This window comes from Echinops telfairi, unplaced genomic scaffold (assembly GCF_000313985.2).
Source record: "Echinops telfairi isolate 266 unplaced genomic scaffold, ASM31398v2 ScPeMD7_7469;HRSCAF=8507_1, whole genome shotgun sequence".
In the NCBI taxonomy this organism is placed as follows: Eukaryota; Metazoa; Chordata; class Mammalia; order Afrosoricida; family Tenrecidae; genus Echinops; species Echinops telfairi.
The window spans coordinates 52,819,212-52,846,432 of NW_022111373.1; the positions used below are offsets into that span (position 1 = coordinate 52,819,212).

The 27,221-nt window shown below is 39.0% G+C and overlaps 1 protein-coding gene across 1 annotated transcript in view; it reads left to right on the forward strand.

Annotated features, from left to right (window-relative positions):
• Positions 1–27,221, forward strand: part of MCTP1 (multiple C2 and transmembrane domain containing 1) — a 337,725-nt gene that overhangs the window by 30,887 nt on the left and 279,617 nt on the right. The window contains exons 3-5 of the mRNA XM_045285196.1: positions 3,712–3,791; positions 7,910–8,021; positions 16,955–16,993. Of these exons, the coding sequence (XP_045141131.1) occupies positions 3,712–3,791; positions 7,910–8,021; positions 16,955–16,993 (231 nt within the window). The remainder of the gene's footprint in view (positions 1–3,711; positions 3,792–7,909; positions 8,022–16,954; positions 16,994–27,221) is intronic.

Genomic DNA, 27,221 nt, shown 5'->3' on the forward strand with positions numbered 1-27,221 from the left:
CCCCCTGACTCTACCACCTCTGCGGACACTGCTGGCTTGGCTGCCTGTTTCGGTCTCTCACCATTTGGGGGCTCACAGCTTGCTTTCTCCAGGTTCAAGGAAGTTCAGTGCAAGAATGGGGGGCAAAGAACACACTCCACTCTTAACTCCCCTTTCTTCATGGTAGGAAGATCTCCCGCTCTCTCGCCTGAGGAATGGCCCCTTGTAGACCTAGTAGGATGGCAAAACTGACCAATCCTCATGATCGGGGTCTACGCACTGGTGCGCAGGCTCACCCCACAAGGGGATCATGTATCTTATTCACATTATAAATAAATTGCTCCTTTCCCTTTGGCGGCCACAAACACATCAAATTTGCACGGACCTACCAAGTCTTTTGTTGGGAGTCACAAGAACCATGACTAGAAAGGTGTGTCCGGCAATTCACTGCACCACAGTGCCCAAATTAAATGTGTTGAACTTCGACATGCACTATTTCTGAAAACAAAAAGGACAACACTTCAACAAAAAGGGCCTCTTCCTAGCCCCCGGGTGTGGGGGCAGGCACAGGCTTTTTAAGCTTCACATTTCCTGTCTGAAAATGGGAATAATAATATCTTGTTCACTGAGTTGTAAATTAGATCATCTATATAGCATGTTTGACACTGTGCATGGTTCGCAAGCAATATTGAACAAACATTAATAAGGGTTAAATGTACTTGTAATTATAGTGAGAGTATCCTCTTCATTTTAATTTCTCTTCTAGGCTCTATGTTTCTGAAACTTCACTTAGAACAGTTTTTCCTTTGACAAAGAAATGCTTTTATGACTTGGGATCAAGTTGCATAGCCAATAATTCCAATGTTAAATAAATTCTGGCATTTCTATTATTTTGCATGTTTATGCTCTTGGTAATGAATAAATATGGAAAATGAAATGCCTTACATTAGGGTAGTCTGAAAGACGGGACAGTAAAGCAGGTCTTTACCTTGAATCACTCAATTTGATTGTCCATATCATGGGATTCCTGTGCTAGTCTGGGTAGACTAGAGAAACAAATCCACAGAAACTCATATGTATAAGAGAAAGTTTTATATAAAGGGTAAGTGCACATTAAGAAAGCATCCCAACCCAGTGCTGCCCAAGCCCACAAGTCCAACATTAACCCATTAACCCATATGTCCAACACCAATCCACAAAGTCCTTCTCCATCTCACAAAACACACGCAATGACACCGACTACAGGAGGAAAGCCAAACCAGTGAATGTGTAAGCATCTCAGGGCTGGCAGGGGTCTCCACACGGCTGCTCCAGCACCCAGGGCTGCATCAGGGTAGGTCCATGTGGCTTCTCCTCAGGGATGTCTTGCAGGAAGTGAGCCTTGCCAGCTGAAGCATTTTATTTACAGAAAAACATGAAAACAAACTAACAAGAATAAGAAAAAAAAATTTTTAGATCATTTTATTAGGGGGCTCATACAACTCTTATCACAATCCATACATACATCAATTGTGTAAAGCACATTTGTACATTCATTGCCCTCATCATTCTCAAAACATTTGCTCTCCACTTAAGCCCCCGGCATCAGGTCCTCATTTTGTTCTCTTCCTCCCCGCTGCCCCCTCCCTCATGAGCCCTTGATAATTTATAAATTATTATTTTGTCATATCTTGCCCTGTCCGACTTTTCTGTTGTCCGTCCCCAGGGAGGAGGTCACATGTAGATCCTTGTAATCAGTTCCCCCTTTCCAACCCACTCTCCCTCTACCCTCACCTGGGTGAATGCCTACAGCTCGGAAGTGTAACTGATCGAGGAGAATACTTATTGCAGGATTTCTGTTCTCTCTGCAGCAAACATACTCCTGCAAGGTTGTATGTAAGTCAAATGACTGTAGATTGAAGAATTTAAAAGACATTAAGGGAGCTTGTTATTTAAGCAAACCCCTTTGTGACTCTTCAACTTTGAGAATCCTTTCGTAATTCAAAGTATTTATTTTTTGTGTAAATTTTGAGTATTGACACTTTTTTTTTAAATTGAAGTACACACCTGTACCACAGGAGAAGAAAAAAAAAAGTAATTGAAGGTGGTCACTGCACATGCTATTCTCTCTGCTTACTGCTTGTTTTCTCATTGTTGTGCCAAGAACTGGTCCCAGGAATGCTGGCATATGGGCATGATAGATTGTCGTAGGTGGGCCAAAGGCCTGGCACAACCCGTTGAGCACAGACTTGGCCATTTCTGCTCATTTACTGTCGTGCACACTACAAATGTTTTCCCTTCAGAGCTGTTGCGAACTCCAGGCCTTGAGGGCTTTCCTTACCCTCCCCTGCCTTATCTTGTGCTAGCTTATTCTTCTCCTTGGCGAGCTCATTGCACTTCACTGTGCATTGCCTGTGCACGTGGGCATCTAGCCATCTCCCCCCGACCTGTGAGGCTTGACAAGGCCAGTGTGTTTGCATTCCTTCACTCGATGCCAAGCCGGGCATCTGGCACATAACACGTGCTTACTCAAGATTGCCTGGAGAAAAGTATCGGTGGATGAACAGTAGCCAAATCCCCTTTACTCAGAGTCTTTTGATAAGGGTCGTAAGTGGTAAGTGAGCGAACTCTGAAATTTCTGACCTCATTTTTTTTCACTCTCCATCTGCTCCCTCGGCTTCCATCATGCTGACTTCCAATTGAACCTGGAATTTCCCTATCTTTTGTCTGGAGCACTTTTCCTCATACTTTGGGATTCAGACTCACCTGGGTCAGAACAGAACTGTGCGTCATAGGATGTTCAATGATGGATTTTCCAGCAATAGATCACCAGGCCTTTCTGCTGAGGTGCCTCTCCCCATCATTCCGTCTCTACACAATCACATCTCCTCAGAATAACCTTTAGAAATCCCTAGCTAAAACGACAATTCCCCTCGCAACCCTTAGACATATGTTTCCTTCCCACCCATCACTCGGCTATCTATTTACTCTTAGCTCCAAAATCTGGGCTGCAGGAGGTGAGGGGCGATCTCTGACGCACCACGCTCTCTCAGAGCACAACAGGAAACAAGGCACGCAGAAGATATGCATTCAGTAATGTCAACTGCAAAAAAGAAATACATTTTTCTGTATTGTTTTCTTTTCCTCCATGTTGTTGCTGTCTTTAGTACATTATACTTCCCTCCAGTAATACGTATTTAAGAATTTTAATTTGACTGTAATATAATTTATACAGTGCTTTTAAATCATTATATCTTAATAAGTTTTACTTGTGTGTTTAAAATACCCTTATTTGTGATTTGAAATGTTTGAGAATGTATCTTCAACGACCTTAAGACTATAAGGAAACTTGCAGTCTGTCCTCATTTTATCCGTACAATAGCTCAGTATGAAACACACATTTACGGAATTCTATAATGACTCATTTTATCTTCCAGTAGCACTAATAGCCCTTCTGTCACATGGGGAATCCTTTTTCTAAGCTTAAGTTACCTACACTTTTTAAAAGTCTACTGTATTGTGTTTTTGACTGTGGCATTCATTTTCTTTTCGAATGTCTGAGACTGATCCATTATTTTATCTAAACAAAATGACATTTAATATCCTTTGACTGTTTTGTAACAAATAAAATAATTCAAAGGTAAATATTACGAAGTTTCATTGTTTTGGAATCACCGTCGACCAATATCTTGTCATCATTTAAAACGGACATTGGAATTACCGACAACAGCCTCTTTCTCTCGGTTCGCTTAGGTCTTTGACTATGACTTTGGACTGCAGGATGACTTCATGGGCTCCGCCTTTCTGGATCTCACTCAGTTGGAGCTGAAAAGGTAACCCTGACCCGCTGGCATCATGCTGCACCTTGCTGCTCAGATCGGATTCTGCAGCTGCTCGGCCATTTACTAGTTCTTAGCCTTTCTACTGGAAGAGTGTCTGAGTGCAACTTTCTCAACGACACTCTAAGAAGGATGCATCTCCTCGGCCAGTCTCACCTGGCAATGTTGATTCAACTGAAACGTTCATGGACACCTGCTCTGTCCCCCAGCAATGTGGGGAAAAAAGATGCATTCCTCAATCTGGTTTGGCCCCTGTGATTTTATGGTTATCGTTAGATGCTATTAAGAACATGTTGTTGTAGTGAGGCATAATGAAGATTGTGCCCTTTAATCAGAGTGATTAATTTGAGAGCTAGAATATTATATATGAAATAAAGTTTGCACAGTTCACATCAAAATCAAGAACTTGTATCCCTTGAGTTGAAGGGAATTCTAATTTTTCTACCACCCATCAGCCTAGATTGCTAAGGATTGCTCATAAAAAGGAGGCATATTAATTACATTTGCTCCATTATAGTAGTGTATCATTGCTTAAATATTTGTATTAGTCCATTATTGATAATAGTGATTATTTCTTGCATCTAATTATTTTGAAATGCATTTCAATGTCAGCATTAAGAATCTACATTAGTAGTGCAGGAAGGGCAGAAAAGGGTTTAATAGAAGGCCAAGCAGTCCTAGAAGAAATTGTGCAGCCAACTATAGAATTTTTGATGGTGTTCGTTGGTCATATTATGTGACAGGGACAATAAAGACAGAAGGACAGGCCAGATAACTATATTTTGTAAGCTTGGGTGATAGGGAAATATCAAGAGTAGAACTCTCTGACGTTTTGTACCCAGCTAATCAACAGAGTGGCCGTGAGAACGTCAAGCCCAAGCAGCAGCTTGTTGGTGGGCAGATTTCCCTCCGGCTGGTGAAGAGAATGGTTTTCTGTCCTCCCTGCAGGTCCTCCTTACCAGCCTGCAGGAAGGATAGAATTCAGGAGGTTGCGCCCCCGCCCCCCCAGCTGAAGGAAGTGCCTTAGGTACATGGTACCTGATCCATAGTCACGGAACCTGAGCGGACGCTAGAACAGAGAGGGCTCTTCTAAAGGGGCCCCAGTTATCTTCTCTGTGACTTCTGCATAAAGAGATATACATTACTCGATCACAGGACATACATTTCTCTTGTCATCTGGTAAAGGTAGAATGCTGGTGAAAATTACTTTAAATGGAAAAAGTATAGGATAACTGAGAAATTAAACCGTACTTGCTGTTTCTTTTGCCACCTTACTTATTTATGTCCTTAGTTAGCCACTTCTCGTCCAAACCAAGTATCAAATTACCACTTTTTAAATCTCACATTAAATTTTATGTATCTAGTCAGTAGTATCTAGGTATAAAACGATGGATACTATTGGTAGTGTTATAAATACTTGTGTTACTTTACTAATGCATCGAGGTATAATATAATATAATTCGGGCTATCTCTTTAAGTAATAGAGAAGTCATAGAGAAGGGTCATAAAGTAATCACAAATGTTTTTGAGTCTTTTCCAGGTAATCCTTATAAATGTAAAATTAAAGTTTTCTATTAATTTTATATGTAATCATTATAGGACAGTGAACCAAATCGAATTGTTACCCCACACATACATGTTCCATAATGTCTATAATACATGTAAGTGTGTTTTTGCTAAAAATTAGAAGATCAAAAAACATTTTATTGCTAATAAGCCATGATGATTACTTATAGCTAAATTCATATCAGAGCAATTGGCATTATAACTACCATTGTTTATGTAGACTATCAATGTGACAGCATATATTATCAGTCAAAACTCACAACTCAGAAACTAGTTCATGTTTTGCATTGTGTCATTTCTTAATTCAGTAAATTAAGCATTGTGTGGAAGAGTTTCCTGGTATCATATAGTTTGAGCACTGAAAAAAAGGTTCTCAATCCTGGTTGTTTAAGCAAAGCCCATGCAGAAAGTCATAAAGAAGTGGCTTTCTGAACCCCATCCTGGTTCTTCAGGGATGGACTTCGTGTGTAGACTCTTTTAAAAGGTTTACCAGTTGGTTCTGATATGCAGCAAGGGTTGTGAACTTATTCTTTGAATCAAGTATCTTCCACTAACTTCCACTCAACCAGCAGCCCCCAGTACCAAATAAGCATCAGAGTACAAAGAGATATCTTACTGTGGTTTGGACCCAGAACCTAGTAGAGTGTTATCCAAGTATTCCACATGGGCTCAGTTCATATTTTATGAAATAAGTGAATGACTGAACAAGGAAGAAAATGTTCCTATTTACCAGTGCTTCCAAAATATTTTGTTTGGTGGATGCTGAACATTCCATAATCTCATACATTTATGATGCATATTAACCCTTATTTGTTCAAAATTATTTGAAATAGGCAAGCAAGATGTTACTCATTGTCAGTGGAAGTGTATTTTACACTCTTTCCTAAAACTGACTGTGGATGAGATAACTTATTTGTAATCTCTCCTTCAGAGATTGTTACCTAATTTCCAACCTCTATTACTCAACTCTTTCAAGTACTGATTTCCCTGCCTTCCATTCTAAAATCTGCCGAAGCATAGGCTTAAACTTTGGCTTAAAAGTGGGGGGATGGGCGGGGGAGAAAGAGAAAGGAAAGAAATAGAAGTGATATTATAAATATTGAATATCACGTTAATTAATTATATAATGTTATCCAAAATATGTTCAATATAGATCAAACAAATCATATCCTCTATCTTACATTTCCATTTTCTTCTACCCATCTCTTTGCAACATATATCTGCATTTAGAGAAAAGCATAAAGAACCAACATTTTGGCAGTGATCAGCGAATGACTGTGGACTCAAGCTTAGAGAAACTAGGTATTACTGCAGGTTTAAAAAACTATTGTAGTTTCTTGGCCATGGCAACAATGTTCCAGAAGGTCATGGAGATCAGAGACTCTCCCACTCATTCCGGTTTAACCAGTGGACCCAAAGTCTACTGGATAAGAGGATGCATTAATAGTATTTTGATAACAATGAAAGTTGTGCCAGGAAAATAAAGGAAGACATTATAAAAAGAATAAATCCTATTTATGTGAACATGTGCCAGCAATTTATATGAATATAAGTCCAACTACATTGCTATGGGGGTTCTAGCTCAGACATGTACAAGTGTATTTCTAAAATATACATTTAAACATGTTTGTGCATTCAATGGGTGGTTGTAGACAAGTTCTCTCAGTAATACACTTGTCTGAGAGGGTCTTCAAAAGTACAGGATACTTTAAAAAAAAGTGTTACGAAAAGATTGGCTAGCTCAGCTTTTCAAGCAAGATCCAAGCTAATGAAGATGGTTTTATGGACTAAGTTGTAACTAGAGATTTATCAATACAATCTATCCAGTCAGATCCAATCAGAATCAGTGCCTTGTAAGAGATCTGCTGGGCCAGTTACATTCTGATCTGACCAGAGCAGAAGTTTATGGTGAGTGTTTGTAAGGATGTTCAAGGGGAACCCTTGAGAGATTTTCTCCAAGGACAGGATGATAACAGGAGATTTTTGGGGAAAAGCTATAAGGAGCTAGAGACCTGCGTTGGGGGGGTAGGGGGGAGCCAGGACAAGCTGCAGCTAGGAGTTTTGTTGTTGTTTTTTTCCCTCTATCACAATATGCCTGCTCAGTTTTCCTCAGTAGCAAGGACTGTCCTATGAGAATTTCCTTAGGAAACTTTATTTCATCCACCCAACAGTCTCAATTTTTCCTCTCAGATTTCTTTGTGTTCCCCAAACTCAGAGATCATTGAAAAGGAACAATCTGAGCCTTTCCATAATGCCCAAACTGTCCATTTGACATGGCATACGGGAGGACAGAATGCTTCAGGAATGGGCTGGAGTGATTAGTAGCACCACCTTCAGTGTTTAGAACTAGTTGGAGGTTCTGTCATGGGCGGGTGGAGGGGGGGGCAGGAACTAGCTTCACATTTTGATATTTTTTTGTTTAATAAAAGTTCTATGGTTTTCAGCAATGTTTTCTTTGCCCTCATATGGAGTGTAAGAAAATAAGTATGAAATACAGATTTTGTCTTTTCATTGAATGTTCAAATTCTAAACGTCTCATATTACAGGCCCAAGGATGTGACCCTAACTCTGAAAGATCCCCATTATCCCGACCACGACCTTGGAGTCATTTTGCTCTCCGTTGTTCTGACCCCCAATGAAGGAGAACCCAGAGATGTGGTAAGTCTCCCCAAAGCCTAGCAGAGGCTCCCCTTGCTCTCACCAAGTGAAGGCTGTGAGCCCTCTTTGGATAGTGGTGATAATAAAGAGATGTTGCACACGAACGCCTGGCCTTGGCCTTTGTTTCTGTGAGTATCCTGGGTCCTGCTATTCACACTTACTGTACCTTTTGAAATCCCGTACCCTGTTCCATACTCCAGATCTGAGCCACTTGTCACTAAGGGACATATTTGCTTCTTTGGTAATGCTGTCTATCACATTTAGATGTGTTACATGCTGGACACATAGCAGTATTCATTTGGGGGATGCCTTTATTAGTGAGTTGCCCATCTGGAATTCCACATGGAGGTGTCCAGACCCTTCTATGTCGATTATAGTCTCAGGTGTATCATACCCAAGGAAATCAGAGGAAATCATAACAGAGTTTCTGCTTTTTGACATGTGTTTGCTGAATGATAAGTGAGTCCTCTTTATCTTGTTGGCCTTCCATTTTGGTATGGCCCATTTTTCGGTACTGGCGTCCATGCACACCCTGCTGTGAGGGAACTGACAAGGGATACGGTGGGGGCAATTGTTCCAGCACTGATGAAGTGGCATGAAAAATATCAGCTGGGACCTACATCAGTATGCTTGCCAATGCGCTCACGCCTCTGCTGTCCAGAGGTAGTGTCTTAGACTCATTGCTCTTTCATGTACCTGGGAGCTACTCTACCCTGATCAAATTTTAACACATTTTAGTAGTTGACTTTAAGTTTGCTTAAGTAGATCTCAGCATCATGTATATTGCTGTCTTAGAGTAAAGCACGATTAAAATAGCTATATAGTATCTGTTGTAAAGGTATGACTGACATTTTTTCCTAGATGGTATATAAAATAATGAATGAGAAGACCAAACTTTTGAAGTGTTTTAAAGTCACTGAAAAAGTCACCCTTTTTCTACAAGTATTTCTTTCCATCTTTGCAAAGATTACACAATGATTGGTATATGTATAATGCCATGCATGTAGATACTTAAAAACATACAATATTTGCTAAGCCTAATTTAAGGAGCCAGGCTTCACCATGGTAAAGACATATCTCTTTTCCAGCAAGTATTTCCTGATAAGACTTAGTGTGAGAATTGAGCATGATGAAATTTCCTATGTGGGCAGACGCATAGCACATGGGTATGCATGGAAAGGTTAGTGGGGGAAAAAATACAGAGCATATTTAGAAAGGGAAATTATTCATGGAATCTTGTCATTTTAGAAGTTAGCCCTCAGAAGACATAATTTTATCAAGCATATGCCAACAACTATTCCCTCACTGGCTAATTCATATAAAGGAATAAATTATGAATGTTCAGTTTTTACTTTAAGTAAACTAGATATTCACCAACATCTTCTATAAGTCAGGCTTCATAGTAGATACTTTAGTTATAACAGCACTCAGATCCAATAGTGAAAACGTCAGAAATAGACTGTTATGAAAGCGGGACAAGAGGGATAGCTTTTTTTTTTGTACATCCAAAAAGCAGACGTGTTTGTTCTTGTCAGGGAGCACAGAGTAGAGAGGCAAGGCACCTCTGAGAAAATAAAAGTCAGAAACACGAGTAGGCGATAGTACAGCAGAAGCCAGGAAGAGAAGTGTTTCAAGCAGAAGGAGCAGTACATAGCAAGGCCCCCTGGTAAGAGACATTATCTGTATTCCAAGTCCAGGAGTCGAGAGACGGTGGGCGTCGGCGCACATGCTGACCCTGCAATGGAAGGGAGCTAGCTGCCCAGACCACGTTGCACTTACGTTAGGGTCTTTTCTCAAAGAGCAATGGGGAGCTATTGAAAGGTCTGTCAACAGGAAGCAGCATGAGCATATTTACCTTTTAAAAACATTTTTGTGTCAACGCTGTAAAAGAGGAAAAATTAAAGCTGTAAAATGAATGCTTAGAGATCAGTTAGGGGGCTACTGGATGCTGAAAGATGAGAGGCTTGGATTCGGGCTCTCAGAGGTAGATATGGAAGTAAAATCAATAAAATATAAAGTATTATTCCTGCCTGGGGGGTTTCTTATACATTAATAAAGACAAACCATCCTAAGTAAAACTATATAAATCCTGTGAGGTCTTGTGTGCTCCAAATTTGCAATATTACCAGAGGCTGAAAGGAAGAGTTACTTGGTGATTTGATTATCGATAGTCTGCTGAGCTCCTACGTTAAAGGGTTATTTATTAAGTACTCTAAAATAAAACTGGGGGTTCTAGGGAGCAAGTTATCATCAAGAGATCGTATGATGACTCTGCTAAATTGTTCTAAATTATACCCACTATATGCCAGCACTGAGTCCTGGTGACGTAATGAATTCTGCATTGGGCTGTTCACCACAAGGTCTGCAGTTCAAAACCACCAGCCACCCTCCAGGAGGACGATGACCCTGTCTAGTCCCATGAAGCGTTACAGTCTTTGGAACCCACAGGCACACATCTCCCCTCTGCTCTAGGGCCGCTCTGAGCCAGCCTGGCCTCATGGCGGTGAGTTTGGTCTCGGAGATGTGGGCACAGGAAAGGTGGATTCCATTATATTTCATTTCCCCAAACCAGCCTTCCTCTCTAAAACCCTTCCATCGCCATGGCAGTCCAAACTTACTTTTAAGCACAATTTCTTTTTTTAATTAAAGGAGAATTATAGTTATTATGTGGTGAGAGCTGTTCATTACTAGGTTATCAAACAAATAAGAAAGAGGATATATGGCATTTCATCAGGCAGTTACACATCAAAAGCTAGTTGTATTCATATCCCTTTCTTTCTTCTCTTCATTGTCCATCCACGCTAACCCTTAGTACAAATAGTCTCCCTTGAAATCCTTATGCCATTTCCTTGCTTCTGATCCCTTTGACCCAGTTTTTGGGAAGCAATCTATCACTGTCATGTGATGTTCTTCCACTGCCTGCTTCATGCCTCCCCGCCCCCTACTCTCAGAGTTCAGGGTAACACTGGACTTCATTCCTTTGGGTTGTCGAAACAGGGGTGGCTTCTTCCCTGGTGTGGTTATTGACTCCCAGCTAGCATCTCTTCTTCGCCAAAGAAGCCAGCTGTTTAGCCAGGACTCAGAAGAGCCACAGTGGTTGCAGCCTGTTCCAGGGCGGGTATCTGACTGGTGAATTTCCTCATATTTCCACCTTGACAGCAGGCACACCTGAGGAAACAGAGAGAAGCGTGAGCAGTGTGACTGTTTTAGGTACTAAAGACTGTAGAGTAGCAAACTGGGTCAAAAGGAGGGAGAAAAGGGCTAGAAGACCCCTCCCACATGATAGTAAATTCTACTGAGAATCAGTCTGGTACTTAGCTAGTCTAATGTCCTATATGGAATTCAGGGTTTCTAAGTGTATGTTTTAAATTATGAAAATCCCAAACATATATGTATATGTACATAATCATTCTACAGCTATTTCATTAGATTCTCTAAAACTATCAATACTAATTATTAGCTTTTTTGATATCGAACTCAATCTAGGTCCTTTGTAGGCATCTGTTTAAAAAAAAAAAAGTTCATCTGCCAAACTTTGCATTAGCTTCTACAGCTTTCTCATCTTTCTTCTTTTCAGCATATTTTCTTTTATTTAGAATCTCTCCTAGCTATAAACTCCTCCTTACTTCACCTTCTCTCAAGTCTAAGGTTTCTTCAGTGTCATTTATTCCACCTAAAATATATCTATACTCCCACTTCTTTCCTATGAAACCTGAAAAAAGTATTATGTCAGCACATCGGCCTCTCCATGGCTCTCCTCTCATAGCTCTCCTCCAACCCGAGTCCAGTGGTTGCCCAGTGAGTTTAGACCAAATCACCGCAAGGGTTTCAAGAGAAGCTTCCGAGAACCAAGAGAAGGTACTGGCATTTTGTATTCTTACTTCAACATTCAAATCTCCAAAGGAGAACCACCCTTGTTAAAAGAATTATTTCACATTTTTTAGTTCTTATAATTGTTCACATTTTCTAGTTCATTTGCTAGTCTTTAGTTCTTAGAATCATAGGCTAAGGATGATCTGCTTAAATCCAGGGTAGGTCGCTCTGGTTTAGTTTTCTTGGGATGACATTGCATTACAGACCCAAACCCCTGTGTTGTCTTAGGTTTATACCATTCTCTAGTGTTGGCTAAGTGTATTTCCCTGGGCTATAGATGACCTTTCTTCATTAAAAACCATCAAAGATCCGAAGTATTATCAAATTAGATTTTCATAGAAACTACCTGAAATATTTAGCCTACTGCAGCAGTTAAAATGGCATGCTGGATTTTCACCAAGTATCCCCTCTGGGCCAAATCATATTCAGAGAAATAGAAACTCAAAATGTGGCAAACTAGAAATCAGTTGCTTGTGCTTTGCAATCCCATTAAATTTATTCAAAATGCTGTATCAGAAAGGAAGAGGGTGCTTTGCATTCGACCCTCATGGAGAAAAGTTATAAGAAGAGTTCTGTTCTCTTTGGTTATGATCACAGATGGAATTTAAGCTTTGGGAATTTAACTCTTTAGTCAAACTCCACATGTTCATGCCTGTGTTTATATAAAACTTTGCTAAATATTTTATGTGTATTAAAATGGAGACTGTAAGGGATGAGTTTCAAAAGCTTTTAAACAATAAAATCCCTAACAATGAAACAGGAACGTAACATTAACATTAAGAAAAGGCCATGAAAAGAAATAAATGACTTAGAAATACCGAATACTTTGCATCACAAAGTGCTAAGATTTCTAAATCAGTTATCTTGTGAGTTTTTATGTGCTGTTAATACTGATAATTTGTTCCATGAATAATGCAACTAGGATGATTTCTCCTTGTGTGGGAGTGCCAGTTCGGGGTATCAGTAAAACTGAAGCAAAAGTTGTGTGAAAATATATGAGTTTACTGAATGTACTGAAAAGCCTCTAAAACATAAAGTGTCTAATTACAGCAATTTAAGAAATCGAGTATGAGAAACAGCAGACATGTTTCTGAGTTGGATGCATTCAAATATTCTTCATTAAGTTTATGATTGAGTCTTTAAAGCTAGATCCCATATGCATACATATATATATGTGTGTGTGTATATATATATGTATATAGATACGTTTTAAAGTGTCCAGCATTGTGTGTACAGGAAACCAAAATTTTCACGGGGGGCATGCTTGATGATCTGCATGGCACAAGTGTCACTCCTGTTTCGAGTGCATGTCCTGCTTATGATCTGCGCAGGTGTGCAGTGTATACGTGTGTGTCCGATAGCTGGCATGTTGTGTTTGATCGTGTGGTTGAGTTCTTTCTGGCTCTTTTCTTAGCAGAGTTCAATCCACAGATTTCTTCACTGGAGAATTTGTGAGATAAAAGTGAGTTAATTTGTGTTACACACTCCCTTAGATAACTTAGACCTACATATTGCTTGGCTAAAGCTTAAAAAAATAGAAGACGAAGAAACATATGAATTGGCTCTGGTTGGCTGGTAATAAACTTTTAAAACCCATGTTTCTCACGGTGGCTTATTTCCCATACTTTTCAGAATAATTCCAGATTTTTCAGAAGACAGTCAACATTTGGGAAAATATCCACTTATGAATAATGGGCTAAATATTTTCTAAGAGGTATGGACTATCATCTCTAGTCCATCTGTGGTTTTGAAAAAATATTTATAGTAGCTCTAAAATTGCCAAAAGAAAATACTGCTAAAATAAAAGAAAAGCAAAAACTGGATTGAGATTATGAAATCTTAAAAAAATTGAATCACTTTGTAGCTCATAGAATACAGATCATATTTATAGGCTACTTATTCTCTTTATTTGCTTTAACATGAGCATTTGTGTTGTGCTATAATGATATTTGATAAGAACACTTTCTAAAATTAAATTCATATGTTTCTCAACTGAATTTAAGGTCATAGAGCTAAATCAAACTTATTTTTCTAGAATAAGCTACACTTTCTATCTTTAACATTCCCGAAACAATCTTTCTTCCCCACCATGTCCCACAGATAACAAAGCTAACACTATTAATAGTATATCTGCTAAATTCTTTCTTTTTTAAATTTTTTTAACTTCTCTATGGTTTTGAATTTAGTGAATATACCTTTACCCAACTCTCAAAAAATAAGAGGCTTGAGAGTGGGACCTTCAAACCCATGGCTTAGCTTGCTGGTAGACATGTTGTTATAAATACAAAGACCATTTGGTAAGTCACTAGATCCCAAAACAATCATTGGCACTCATAGAACCCTCTAAATATGGTATCAGAGAAAGGTAGAATTGGAGCCCCTAACTGACCAAAACCTATTCTATTAATGCATAGGGAGATCTCTTTTTGTTTTTATCAGTTTCCCATTTTGAAAAAAATGATATCATACAGCCTGTTTATAAAACGAATGAGGACACAGGAAAAATACCAACTCTGTAGTTCGTTTGCTTTCCATAGAGAACATTAATTATACATAGTGAATCTAGGAGACAGGCTCTGAGTCAGGAGCCTGCAAGCAGTGGGGGTAATTAGTACTGAGGGACAATCTCCAAGGTGTGCCTCCCCCCTTCCCTGCCCAGTTTCAAGGTGAAGAGACGTTGACATGTCTGCAGATATGTCCTCCACCCCTTGTCCAGCTGCCTCAGTCAGGTGCCTGTCCTATTTGTGGTTCCTTGTCTGACACCCCATTGGACTTGTGCCTGGAGGCAAGTACTGTACTTCCTTCTGTCTGTTTGCCTTCCCTTCCCCCATGTAACAATGCCTCTGTCTCTACTGTGCGTGAGAAAAGATGTTGGGCCCTACCAGCTTACTAAGATGGCTTAGTGTGACCCCCTTCACGTGGTCGCCAGGACCCTTACCAAACCTGCCAGACCTTAGAGATCCCGCTGGTCAGAAGATGTGACTTTGACCAGCTCAAAACCCTTCATTGACATCAAATTGATTTCCACTCATAGTGACCCTAGACCAGAGCAGACCTGCCCCTTGGGGTTTCTGAGGCTTCTCATCTTTAAGGAAGCATATGGCTTCACCTGTCTCCTGTTGAACGGCTGCTGGGAAGTAACTGTTGACCTGACTGTTAGCAGTTCAAGGCACAGCCCGTTGCACCGTCATGGCTCCATTGACCAACAGTGTCCCTGAGTTATGTAACTGAGTAGTGTTTCCATGAGGTTCTACTGTTCGTACCGTTCTGGAGACCCTTTTCCTCGTATAAGACCTCTTATAGAATGCAATTTTATATTGCAAGAATCTCAAATGCTAAAGGCTGATGGTACATGACCATGAGTTGAGAGGTCCCCCCCCCTTTTTTTCCTGTTATTTATTCATTTTTGTCCAATTTGATTAGGCTCAAAACATTCTCTAGGAATTACAGCTCTTTGTCCATTCAAACTCAGCTTTCTGAGCAAGTAGAGCGTGTATTAACTGACTCTTAAACAGTTTCTAAATCTTCCTAACCACAAGATTATTTGCTTTCCCAATGCCTTTTGGATATGATGGTGGGCATGGTGGTTATCGTGGTAGTGGTGGTGGTGATGATGATGATGATTATGATCCTGATGGCAATGACTTATATGACATCCACAATAAACATTTATGCTATGTCTACCACATGTCCATATCCACATCCCAGTAATGGGTTTTATTCCTTCAAAATGAATTGCACAACAGAACTTAGAAAGCAAAAAATACCTACCATAATAATATTTAAAAAGAACATCTTTCAATTTTTTGGCCAATTTGAAAAAACAAAGAAACAAACATGGCATTACTATAACCTTATAAGATCTATTACTATTGTAATGTTTGGGTCAATATTTAATCCTGCGCTTATACAGTATATATACTGTATATATATAGAGAGAAATATATACCCTATAAGATTGCTATCTACAAAAAAGATCAGTGTAATCACACTTTTCACAATTGTATGACTTTCTCATTTCCCACCATAGAACTTTAATGTAATTCTGTTCTCTTGGTTTAGGCCAAAGGTTGGCTTCTATATGACTTAGCCTTATATTGAAATCCTTTCTTCTTTGTATTTATGTAATCCAGGATTTGTTTATTTAATGGTCTTGCTTCTGAGTAGATTGTGCTAAGGTAGATATAGAAGGCACTAGAGCGCTTCTAGATACACAAACATGACAAGCCTTACTATAATCTATATTTTACTCTAAATAGTCCCTATTTCCTAGTTGGCATGTCTTAAAGATAATAGTAAATATCAGACAGAATATAGAGATTACTCAGAAAGGTTAATTCTTTGGCATTCAATGAAAATATATTTTAAATATAAGATATGAAATTATACCTCTGAGTTTTTTATTATTCATTTGCTTTATGCAAAAAGTTGATGACCTTGGGCACCCCACTATAAGTGGTCCTTACTTTAATTAAAAGTTTCAGCCATGAATACTTCTTCCTGTGACATAAGCACACTGAAGTGGAAAAATATGTTTTGGCTTAACGTTAGGTAAACAAGATATACTATTGACCAAAACAATATGCATCACTTTTTTTTCAGTTAAAATATTTGTAGTCCCTAATTTAACTAAAAATTATTTACAAGCAGAGGCAGTTTGAGGATACCAGTGAAGCAACAAATTTTGAATGTGTTTGGGGAAAAGAAGAAAAAGAGAGAGATTATACCCTCTACCCCCACCACCAAAAGGAACTATTGCAAATCATGAAAATTAGTGAGTTTTTCCTGATCAATAATTAAGGTATTTTGACCCTTCTGTCTCATTGTCCCATTTCTTTGTACAATCGAGTAAAGTAAATGAACTCTCACCAGAAAGACTGCTTGGATGTTAAAGGTGCTTCTAGTTGTGTGTACTTGTTCTTTGAAAACAATTGTTTTCTTGTATAGTTGTTGTTGGAAATTGTTTGCTGATATGTGTTAAATTTCCTCTAGAAAACAATTGGCAACCCTATTCTGCACCTGAGTGAAAAGATAATTAAAATGCTTTATTTCATTTGCAGACAATGCTAATGAGGAAGAGTTGGAAAAGATCAAGTAAGGTAAAACTTTTCTTGTTGAGAACTGTCAGCTGCTTTCCCAAATCTTGCTCATACCTCTTCAAACTATACCATAAGATTTCTTCACTATTCAGATATTATTTTTTCCATGAGCTTTAAGGCACCATGTGATACTTTCGAAGTAAATCACACTGACCAATGGCACCTAAGTCATCCTCTTGCTAATCTCTGGTCACCTCTCAACATCATTCTCAGCATCTGTCTCTGTTCATGTGCAACCGGGTCTAGAAACTCCCGTCGCCCCAGGTTAGGAATGAAACAATGGGGTTAGCTCAGAGACACCCTCACAGGAGAAAGATCCGTACAACTTACTGTTCTTATGCACTGAAGTGCCTTAGTTCTCTGGCTCAACCACCCTGTATGGCGGCATCTCTGGAGCACATAATGAGAACGCTTTTCCGTTACTACCTCTTCTCACTCCAAGAAAGAAGAAACCCTCGAGTGAGATGTGTTTATGACTGCTGTGATTTACTCAATCCTGGCCACTCCCATTTTATGTGTTACAGCAGATATAAATTCTGCTGTTCCTTTGTGCAGTGGTTGCACCACTGTTTGAACCAAGTCATTATCAAGATGAAGTTGAACCTTCATTAGAAAAAGCCTTGGAACAAATCTAAGGCCTTTTATTTGTTAAAATCTTGCTTGCTCAAAATTTTAGTTAAAAAATCATTATTCCTTCTTAATGATGCGTCTCATTTTTTTAGACCCTGGTACATGGCATTCTTTTCCATCCTTATTGAATCATACTATGACTTGCCTTTAATTTTGCCATTTTTGCTATTGAGAATTAAGAAATTACTTGGATAAACAAATGTCTTCATATTATGTTAATGTTTTAAAAAGTATTTCTTACTATACTTTTATTTCACAATTCTTACAGAATTAATGATTAAAAGGTAATTTAGTGCACAAAAATGCTAAGACAACTTTAAAAATTACCTTCAGCGTTTGTGTCAATGAAGAACTTTCATTGGGTATTTCTAACTCAGGGTGCACACTACTTTTTACTGATTAAATAGTTTCAAGAAGTTTTAAAGAAGTGTTTCCACTATGCATTTTTAGTTATTACTTTTTTCATTGTACTTGTACTTTTAGGTTAGTGAATTAAAAGTACAAATAATTTTTTAAGTCATGGAATTCAACTTTCCCCATTCTGTATCTATATTATAATATACTTGTATAAGATACAACAATCCACTAATATGTAGCAATATTCTTTCTTCCAGGTATAATTAAGTTGTAACACTAGAACAGGTTATTACCTAGGACTTAGCATTACTAACAAAAGAATAAATAAGATATTTCTTTAAAATATTTAATTCATAATCAAATTTAATTATAATGGTGAACTCAATAGAAATAAATCGCCTCTTTTCAGTTGGTCTACCAAAAATTTAATTGCATAATCAATACCTATTCCTCGCTATTTTTGTATCTCAAATTCTTAGGGCTTCTAGTCATTTTTCACAAACCATTTGTCTACTAGAACAGATGTATTTTTCTAGCATTCTACTGAAGATCCAGGATTCTGTTTCTAACTCACCACTCATTTGAGCACTTGGAAGATTATTTTTAGTGTGTGCTATAATACAGCGTTTTTTCAGCCTAGAAGGATTTTCCACTTTATAAAATGTAATGGCAATATTGAATACTAAGTGAAGTAAAATCAACTCACTCTTCTGATTTTCTGTAAGAACACATTGACCAGCCGCTAATTCATACAATGGTCACTGTTCCCAAAACGTGTGCATTGTTTGTCCGTATTAATGTTCTAAGAGCAGCAAAGTTCACAAATCTCAATGAAGACTTAAGAGTCCATGACAAGTGCAAGATCTTGAAAGAAGAGCAGCTGGGTGGCAATGCCTGTGAGCCCTAGGATCCCTTTCTCAGTGCCACCTTCAGAAGTACCCTTCACAAGAACAAGGGGACCATGGAGGAAAATAGGCTTCTAGACCATAAATGGCCATCACCTTTCTAATTGGGCATGGAGGCTACTTTTAATGAGATGATGGCTTTCTAATTTAATATAGCGTCAAACTGAAGAATGTTCCTGTCAATAAGGTATAGCTTCTCTATCAATTTGACTATGCAGATACTCAAATCAAAGGCCCTCTATCAGCCCTACTGATCCATACTGGCTCTAGAGTCTAGATAGAATGAGTGAAAGTGGAGTGAGAGACTTTAGAATTACTCACTCTCTCATAGGTACAGAGCCGATAATATGTTTGTAACAGGTAAATCTACTAAAATGAATGTACACGATCAGTAATAGGACAAAGTTTTCTTGCAAAATGAATTATTCTTTAAGTCTTGGCGAAGATCTGTCTGTAGATTTACTTTTGAGAATGCGGAAGAAGACCGTTGCTAGTTATCATGCGTTCTCTTTACGCCGTGTTCAGTGTTGAGTACTTTTAACGTGAAACTGTATCCCCATTATACCCCTAAAGTCTTACAAAAATTAGAAGTCCTCAAAAACTTTAGACTTTGTAGTAAAGGCTTACCTAAAATCTGATAAAGTCGGATTTTCTGTCTAGTATAGACTTTTTCCTCCCTTTACTTGGCGTCGAAGTGAAAAGCTAATTAACATCATTCCATTTTGTTAGCATTAATCCAGAATGAATAAAGGACTGTGTCAATCATTATTTTTAAAATAATCTTTAGAAATTATTACTATTTGACATTTGTGATAAAATGTAAATATAGAACAGTAATATGCACCCATTTATACACTAACAAAATACATTACCAATTATGGAGTGACATTAACTTAAAAACCCATTTTCAAATATTAGAATTCGCCAAAGATTATAAATGCTAAATTCAAAATCTAGAGCAAGTTTGAGACTTCAGGACCTCCCTACTCTACCATCCTTTTGACATACCTCTCGGGTGGGAGCCTGCTACCACAATCATTTCCTGACAGCACTAAGAGGGCAAAGGTGAAGTTCTAGGAAATTATGATCGCTGGGCAACTGAAGACACATCAAAAGAGTGTGTCATTTTATGTGTTTTACTGCGTTACTCTTTTGTGGAACAATGCCCTTTTTCCTAATTATTTCAAGCATCCTCTTGAAAATGCTTGAATTACAGAAGGATTGTCTTCTTTTTATTTTTGGTAAGGTGGTGTAATTTACTTATGTTACTTTTGAAATGCAATTATTTTGTATTTTATTTAACTATGCTCAAAAGCCAAAGGTCATCTTTTCATAGAAACTCAGGTCATTTCCTACTTTAGAATCTTAATTCATGGGCCAGAGATGTTTTGCATTTGGGTGCCAAAGCTTTGGCATGCAGCCTATCTTCAAATGCCAAAGATAAATGCAGCATCTGATTCAGAAGCCTTAGTGAAGGGAAGACAGGGGTGGTTCAGCGGTAGAACGTTTGCGTTCCATGCAGGAAATCGGGTTGATTCCCTGCCAATGAACCTGTTACAGACCATCTGTCACTGAGGGCTTGTGTGTGGCTACACGGCTGAACAGGTTTCAGCAGAACTTCTAAACCAAGGCTTCCTGGAGAAGGACATCAAGCACGCTAAGTGGAGGGGCAGGGGAAAGGGGGAAGGCCCTCAATGGGGTGGACTGACAGTGGCTGCAAGGATGGGCTCAGACATTAGGACAATTAGGAGGATGGCACAGAACCAGACACCGTCTCATTCTATGGTGCACAGTCACTGTGACTCCCAATGGGCATGGTGGCACCTAGCAACAGGAAGAGAGGTCTGGATGTTACGCTACTTCTGAAACTAGCCGAGGAAAGCCCTGTGGATCACAATATTTTTCACTGAAAACCAACAGAGTGAAGGGGTAGCACCAGGCAGCACTTCACTCTGCTGCACACGGGTTTACCTTGAGTCAGGAGACCATCCTGGAAGCTAGCAAAAAACAACCAGGTTTGTAACAAAGATTTAATATCTTTAGATAATGCTTTTAGATATCTAAAGATCATGCTTTAATCTCTCTAGATAATGTTTTTAGATGTTTCTCTCCACTATGGAATTTTTTTGTCCTTGGATAGGTTTCTTTTAGAAGTGATATCGCTACAGAATCAAAAAAAAAATGACATCGTAATAGTTATAATATGCACATCTGCCCTCTACACAAAGGAGATTAGCTGGTGGCATGTACTCAAATACGTGCTCGTCATTTCATCATCTTGACTTTATTTTCAGTGGCATTCTTTCTAATTAAAGCTTAGTGCTTATGGCACTCACAAACACTGGGGCTGTTTTTACTATTCAGATCAGAGGACAAATGGCCAACTTGCTGACAGAGGGATTGTAGTGGCGTTCCAGGACTGATTTAGATATTACTTGACGTATATGTGTTACATACCTAATGGCAAGTAGAAATTATATAATTATATATATATATATATGCTTGCTTCTGAAAATTAGAATGTGTACTATATTTGGAACATGTGTAAGCCAGTAAATATTATGAATTCAATAATATCTCCTCTCTTGGGAACGGTAAAATTCTTGAAAACACTCATTCTAGCGTCTCACAATCACATATTACATGCTGGACATCTAAATGTTGTCCCGTACCCAGCTGTTATCAGAAAGTTGGCATTTTAAGAGGAAAGGGATGGCCTCCCCGAAGTGCAGACAACTAGGTCATTATCCAGGTCAAAGAGTTACCTTCACATGACAAAATGCTTTGGGGCAGAGAACTGGTAAGGCTAGGGGTTATTGCGATATTTTATTCTTTAGAAGAAGCTTATCATTGATAATTTATTCTAAAGTTAAATTATTCAATAAGAAAGCCTCCTGAGCTCAAAAGAGGAGATGTAGATGTATTTTGTGACTAAATGTAGTATCAAACCAAACCTGGAAGAAGGAAAGGTTTCAAATCATTGGCTCTAGCAGGAAGTGAGCACTAGTGTATTTAATGTTGCATGGTGTACTCATGTGCTTTAATGTAGACGAATGAGTTTTTCAATGGGTAAGATAAGGATTGTATGCATTTGAATTGTATGAGCAATAAAGATGATAATAATATTTTAAAATATATGTTGCAAGTCATCTCCTCAACAATAATAGTTTAGTTGTTTGTCTTTTAAAGAAAAGTTAATCCTTCAACTAGTACAATATAATCTATCATGACAGGGTCTCGTTAACATATCTTCTGTTACTTGATGTCTTACAGCTTTTTTTAGTAACATCTTTTTAATAAAGATTTTATTATAATCACTTAGCTTAATTTTAATGAACTCTAAAGCACTTTATTCATTGGTTGAGTGCAGCAAGTTTTCAGCAGGCTTTTGCCAGGGATCTTGTTAATTGAAACTAGAGAAAGCTTTCAGCTCGGTAAGTCTGCAGGGCGTCGTTAAACCTGACACCTGGATGGCACAGAGCACAGCAGAGAAAACCCCTAAGTGCTTTAATTTCAGGAACGGCTCTGAAACAGATGAATACATTGTTGAATAGCTCATACAGTCAGTCAGACATAATTTTTTAAATGTCATTGTTTAATAATTACCAGGCCCTTCTCACCAAGACCTCACATCCTGATAATAAATAGGTGATTTTTAAAAAATAAAACTGCGTAAATAAAAGCATTATTGGTCATAGATTCTCTTCACTCCGAATGACCAAATAAAAGTTTTAGCTTTCTTTCTCTTTTGTGTTTTGCTTAGAATTATCATGCATATGTCTTTGGGGAGAAAAAAGAGATGCATGTTTTGAAGGAAACAGGAAAATTTTATTTTTAATATTCTTATTTCCTACCCACCCACCCACCCTTTGTACTGCCATTTCTAAGTATTGTGTTGTTTAGAAATGCTATAAACTCAATCTCATCATAAAGGCTTCTGAGGTTTCAAAATGCAGCAGTGAGTAGGCAGAGAATAAAGCCCTCCAAAAAAACAAATTCACTGCCATCAAAGTCGGTTCCTTGACTCAGAGCGGCCCAGAGGCCTGAGCGGAACTGCTCCTGAGGGGTTCAAAGCATGTAAGTCTGTACAGGAACTAATTCACCCACTCACTGCCATCCAGTCGATTCGGACTCATGGCACCCCTGCCCGCGTGGGTTTCCAAAACTATAGATCTTGACAGGCAACGGAAGCCGTATCTTTCTCCCTTGGAACTGCGGGTGGTGCCTGGGGATCAGCACCTGCACGGGACAGCTAGCTGCAGCTTTCTCCTGCCGGACCACTGCTGGGCGCCACACCTGACGGTTGGCGGTCCGGAGCTGAGCCCAGCGTGCCGCACAGCGGACCGTCTTTTCCGCCAGGGCGCGAGCAATTCTCTCTGTATTTTGACCCAAGTTATTTGAAACAAATATCATCATAATGCCCATAAATATTTGATTACCCTCACAGCATACAAGAAGCCAGAATTATATTTTATATTGAGATTATTTTTTTTCCTTGTGGTTTTGACAGTCTTTCCCCATAGGTATAAAATATCGTTCATCTTTATGTATTCTAATTCCTAACTGCAGGGATTTGCCCTAACAACGGCATTACATTTGTCTGACTACCCTTCGCACTTGGGCAATATTGTGGGTCCCTCTGAGAGCAAATCTGGATGCATTGACCCAAAGCACACAAAATGTCATGGCCTCACGCAGAGGGTGATTCCCTGACACCTTTGAGCTCCAGCTAAGGTGTTGAATGTCAGAGTCACGGATTAACCTTCACGTTACTGGGACCTGTTACCATGTAGACTGACTGGTTCCTAAACTCTTGCCTGGACGAATCCATGAAAAGAAACTCCAGGATCATGGAGTGCAGTGCTGCCTCTGATTATATGAACTTTTAATTTTTTTTTTACAAAACTCTCCATTTATAGATAAATACCATTCCACCAAGAGACAGATATTTGTTGGTTTTAAAGCACCCCAAATCTCCGCAATCCAGAATGCTCCAAAGAAACCAGGGTGGAGAGACTTCATCTCGCAGACCTTGGGCGTGTCCTCCGGCGAGACCAGTCCCTGGAGGAGGACCTCATGCCGGGCAGAGTGGAGAGTCAAGGAAGAAAGGAAGAAGGACGAGGGGGATGGATGACACAGGGCCCTCCCGCAGTGGAGAGTGTGGGGCTGTCTCCGGACCCAATGGGGTTTCTTGTTGTGCTGAGGATCGCTCTGAGATAACCAACTGTAAGGCGCTTAAAATGACAAGTACCCACAATGAGGAGGCACACACGGATGTCTACAAGACTTGATGTAAAATGACTAGAGACGTAAAGGACAAAGTTAGCCAGGCCAGCTTCAGTCACAAGGCAGATCCCAGAGAGAGAGACTCTTAATTGCTGCCCAACCAGAATCTATGCAAATGATTTACATGTTTTAATCTTTTAACTGACAACGTGTCCAAAAGCTTTTTATAAAAGGAAATTACACTCGTACACAAGTATGCACGTGTCATCAGAAATGCTTGCCGCCTGGATCAGCACTTCACAATTCCAAATCGGCTATGAATGATGTGGGTGTTGAAGAACTGCTGAGTTACAAGATGCATTGTGTTTAAAGGCGAGTCCATAGTAGGGCTCATAAGAAAATACCTCTTTTAGTCAATGTTTAGTGATTAATCCTGTTCATCTGATGCCAAGTTCTGAATGCATCCTAGTGGGGGGTTTTTTTGTTTTGTTTTGTTTTGTTTTATAGATATAAGCAGCTGAAAAATAGCATCCTGGCATTTTTTAGAAAATGAGCTGTGTTCTACTTTTATTTCTCTGAGATAAACAGTATGTTTTCCAGATATTTAGAAATCTAGTTTGTTGTCAGAGTCAATTCCTATATCTTTTTAAATTTGAAAATATATTATTTTGTGTGTTGTATGCTGTTTTTAATTTTGGAGACAAAAGTTGACCAAATAAAATATTCCCCATGCATCTTGCTACGTTTTTAGTTTAGGAAGACATGAGCAATGTATTAAGTAGAATAACTTTAATAATTTCCCCTTATCCATTTGAATGCCTGTCTGTTGATTTTTGCTGTTACTTTATAATTTTAGCATCCTTAAAATGGCATTTTCCTCCCATTATCAACCTCCTATCTGCTAGAGGCTGAAGTGTAACTAAATAGTTACAACTGTGATTTAATGAATTCATGAAGGGCCTAGTCTATTTTTCGTACTCTCCATAATAAAAAAATCACCACTTTGCTAGAAAGAATTATCACAATGTCAGGTGTTTTATTATTATTGCTGCTGTTGTTATTGTTAATGTCCTTACAAACCCTAGTGTAAGGAATGTCTTGGCTAGTCTGTTGTGAATTTCATGCCCACACACAGCAATAAATGGCACAAAGGTCCACAGGAAAATTAAATTGGTTCATTTGACATAAAGGCCTCAATTTACATGAGAAGGTGGGTTGTAAAATGAAATATAAATTTTAGTTGATGAAGAATGACAAAAATAATTAAACACAGAATGAAAAGCACAGCCTAGGGACTTGAGTGCAACCAGTGTGACCGACACTTTTGTCTCATATTTTAGCTGGAAAAGCGCAAGTCCTGAAATCTTCATTGTTAACCCCTCTTTTTGCTCTTTACCGACTCGCGATCGAACTAGGTCAGCCTTCTCTGCGTTCATCAGAAGGCGACTGGAAAGTGTGGTGTCTGTGTAGTTTCGATATGAGTTACCTTAGGCCACCTAGAACACACTCAAACTTGAAACTAAATCATTCTTAAAAATACTAAACAGCTGCCTTGGTGGCCTACTGGGTTGCTCTGCTCAATGCAAGGTCAGCAGTTCATAATCACCAACCGCCCCACTAGAAAACAGACGACGCTTTCTAGTGCCACAAAGATGTGCGGGTTTGGATACACACAGAGGCAGTTCTCCTCTGTCCTATAGGGTCGGCGCGAGTCAGAAGCAAGTCCAAGGCAGGGAGTGAAGCAGAACCAGTGCCCTCTTTGCTATAGCTAGACTGCGTCTAAGCCTAGCTTCTCACCTCCATTGAACGTGCTTTAACACATTTTACATCCAGCTAAAATCCCTGTTTGTTATATAATTTTCACTAACTCTCAGAAATGAATTGTCTAAGGAAATGTGAAGTACTAATGTTTAATGTTATTTAACGTTCTCCTACATTTTCTTGATCAGAATATAGCTGAAGATAAAATAGAACAGGGGTTCTTAACCTTCCTAATGCCACCACCCTTTCATAAAGTTCCTCATGTTGTGATGACCCCCGACCATAAAATTATTTTCACTGCTATTTCATAACTTTAATTTTGCTACTGTTATGAATCGGGCAACCCTTGTGACAGGGTCATTTGACCCACAGGTTGAGAACCCTTGAAATAGAAGAAACATGAAAATAAAAGTGGAAACATACCTCTTTTCTAAAAATTACAGTGAGATTCTTTGAGGAAGAAGTTAGTAAAGCCTCAAATAAAAGGATGCAGCCATTCCATCTAAGCCTTGTGCCCAGCATTTAAATGGAAGTTTATCTTTTTTTTTTTAGAACTTATGTGACAAAGTGTAAAATGTGGGAGCTCAAAACCATAGACTTACATGTGAATAAATTGTTCCTTTGGAGTGATGGCAAAACAACGTCTTCTTCAACTGAATAATGTCCAGACAACTTCTAATGTTAGTCTGAGAACGTGAGTCGGAGCCCTGCTGGCCTAGTGGTTACATGTGGGGCTGCTGACTCCAAAGCCATCCACTGGAAACCAGCGGCCACTCCGCAGGAGCAAGATGAGGCTGGCTCCTCCCAGACAGCGTTTCGGTCTCAGAGACCCACAGGAGCAGTTCCACCCCTCCCTGCAGTGTGGCTGTGGCTCAGAAGCCTCTCAATGGCAGGGAATGATCCAACAGAACCCGGTGCAAATACTTGACCAGAAGCAGGTCATTGGTTCCAGTCTTCAAAGGCCTATATAGATTATCTGACACAATTGTAGTTTTAAACTCCAATTGTTTAAATAGGAAAATATTCTGAATTGGGATGTTCATGATTATCTTTAATATATTTTGTGGCATCACATTTAGAAGGAATATGTTAGCACCCAAATGCAACAACAAATATTGATTGAGCTCCTCCTATGCATTCGCCATGCTGTGAGTTGCGGAGTACTGCGATCTTAGTTGCTAGCGCAGAATTACAGAATAATCAAAGTCAATTGCACAGTTGTTTCTTCGTGATCATGACGTCAGAGACTGGTACTTTCCTGTGACTGTCACAGTTTCTTGTACCTGCCACCTGTAGACAGAGGGCAGAACATTAGAGGAAGTATATAAATGAAACATTATTTTTTTAAG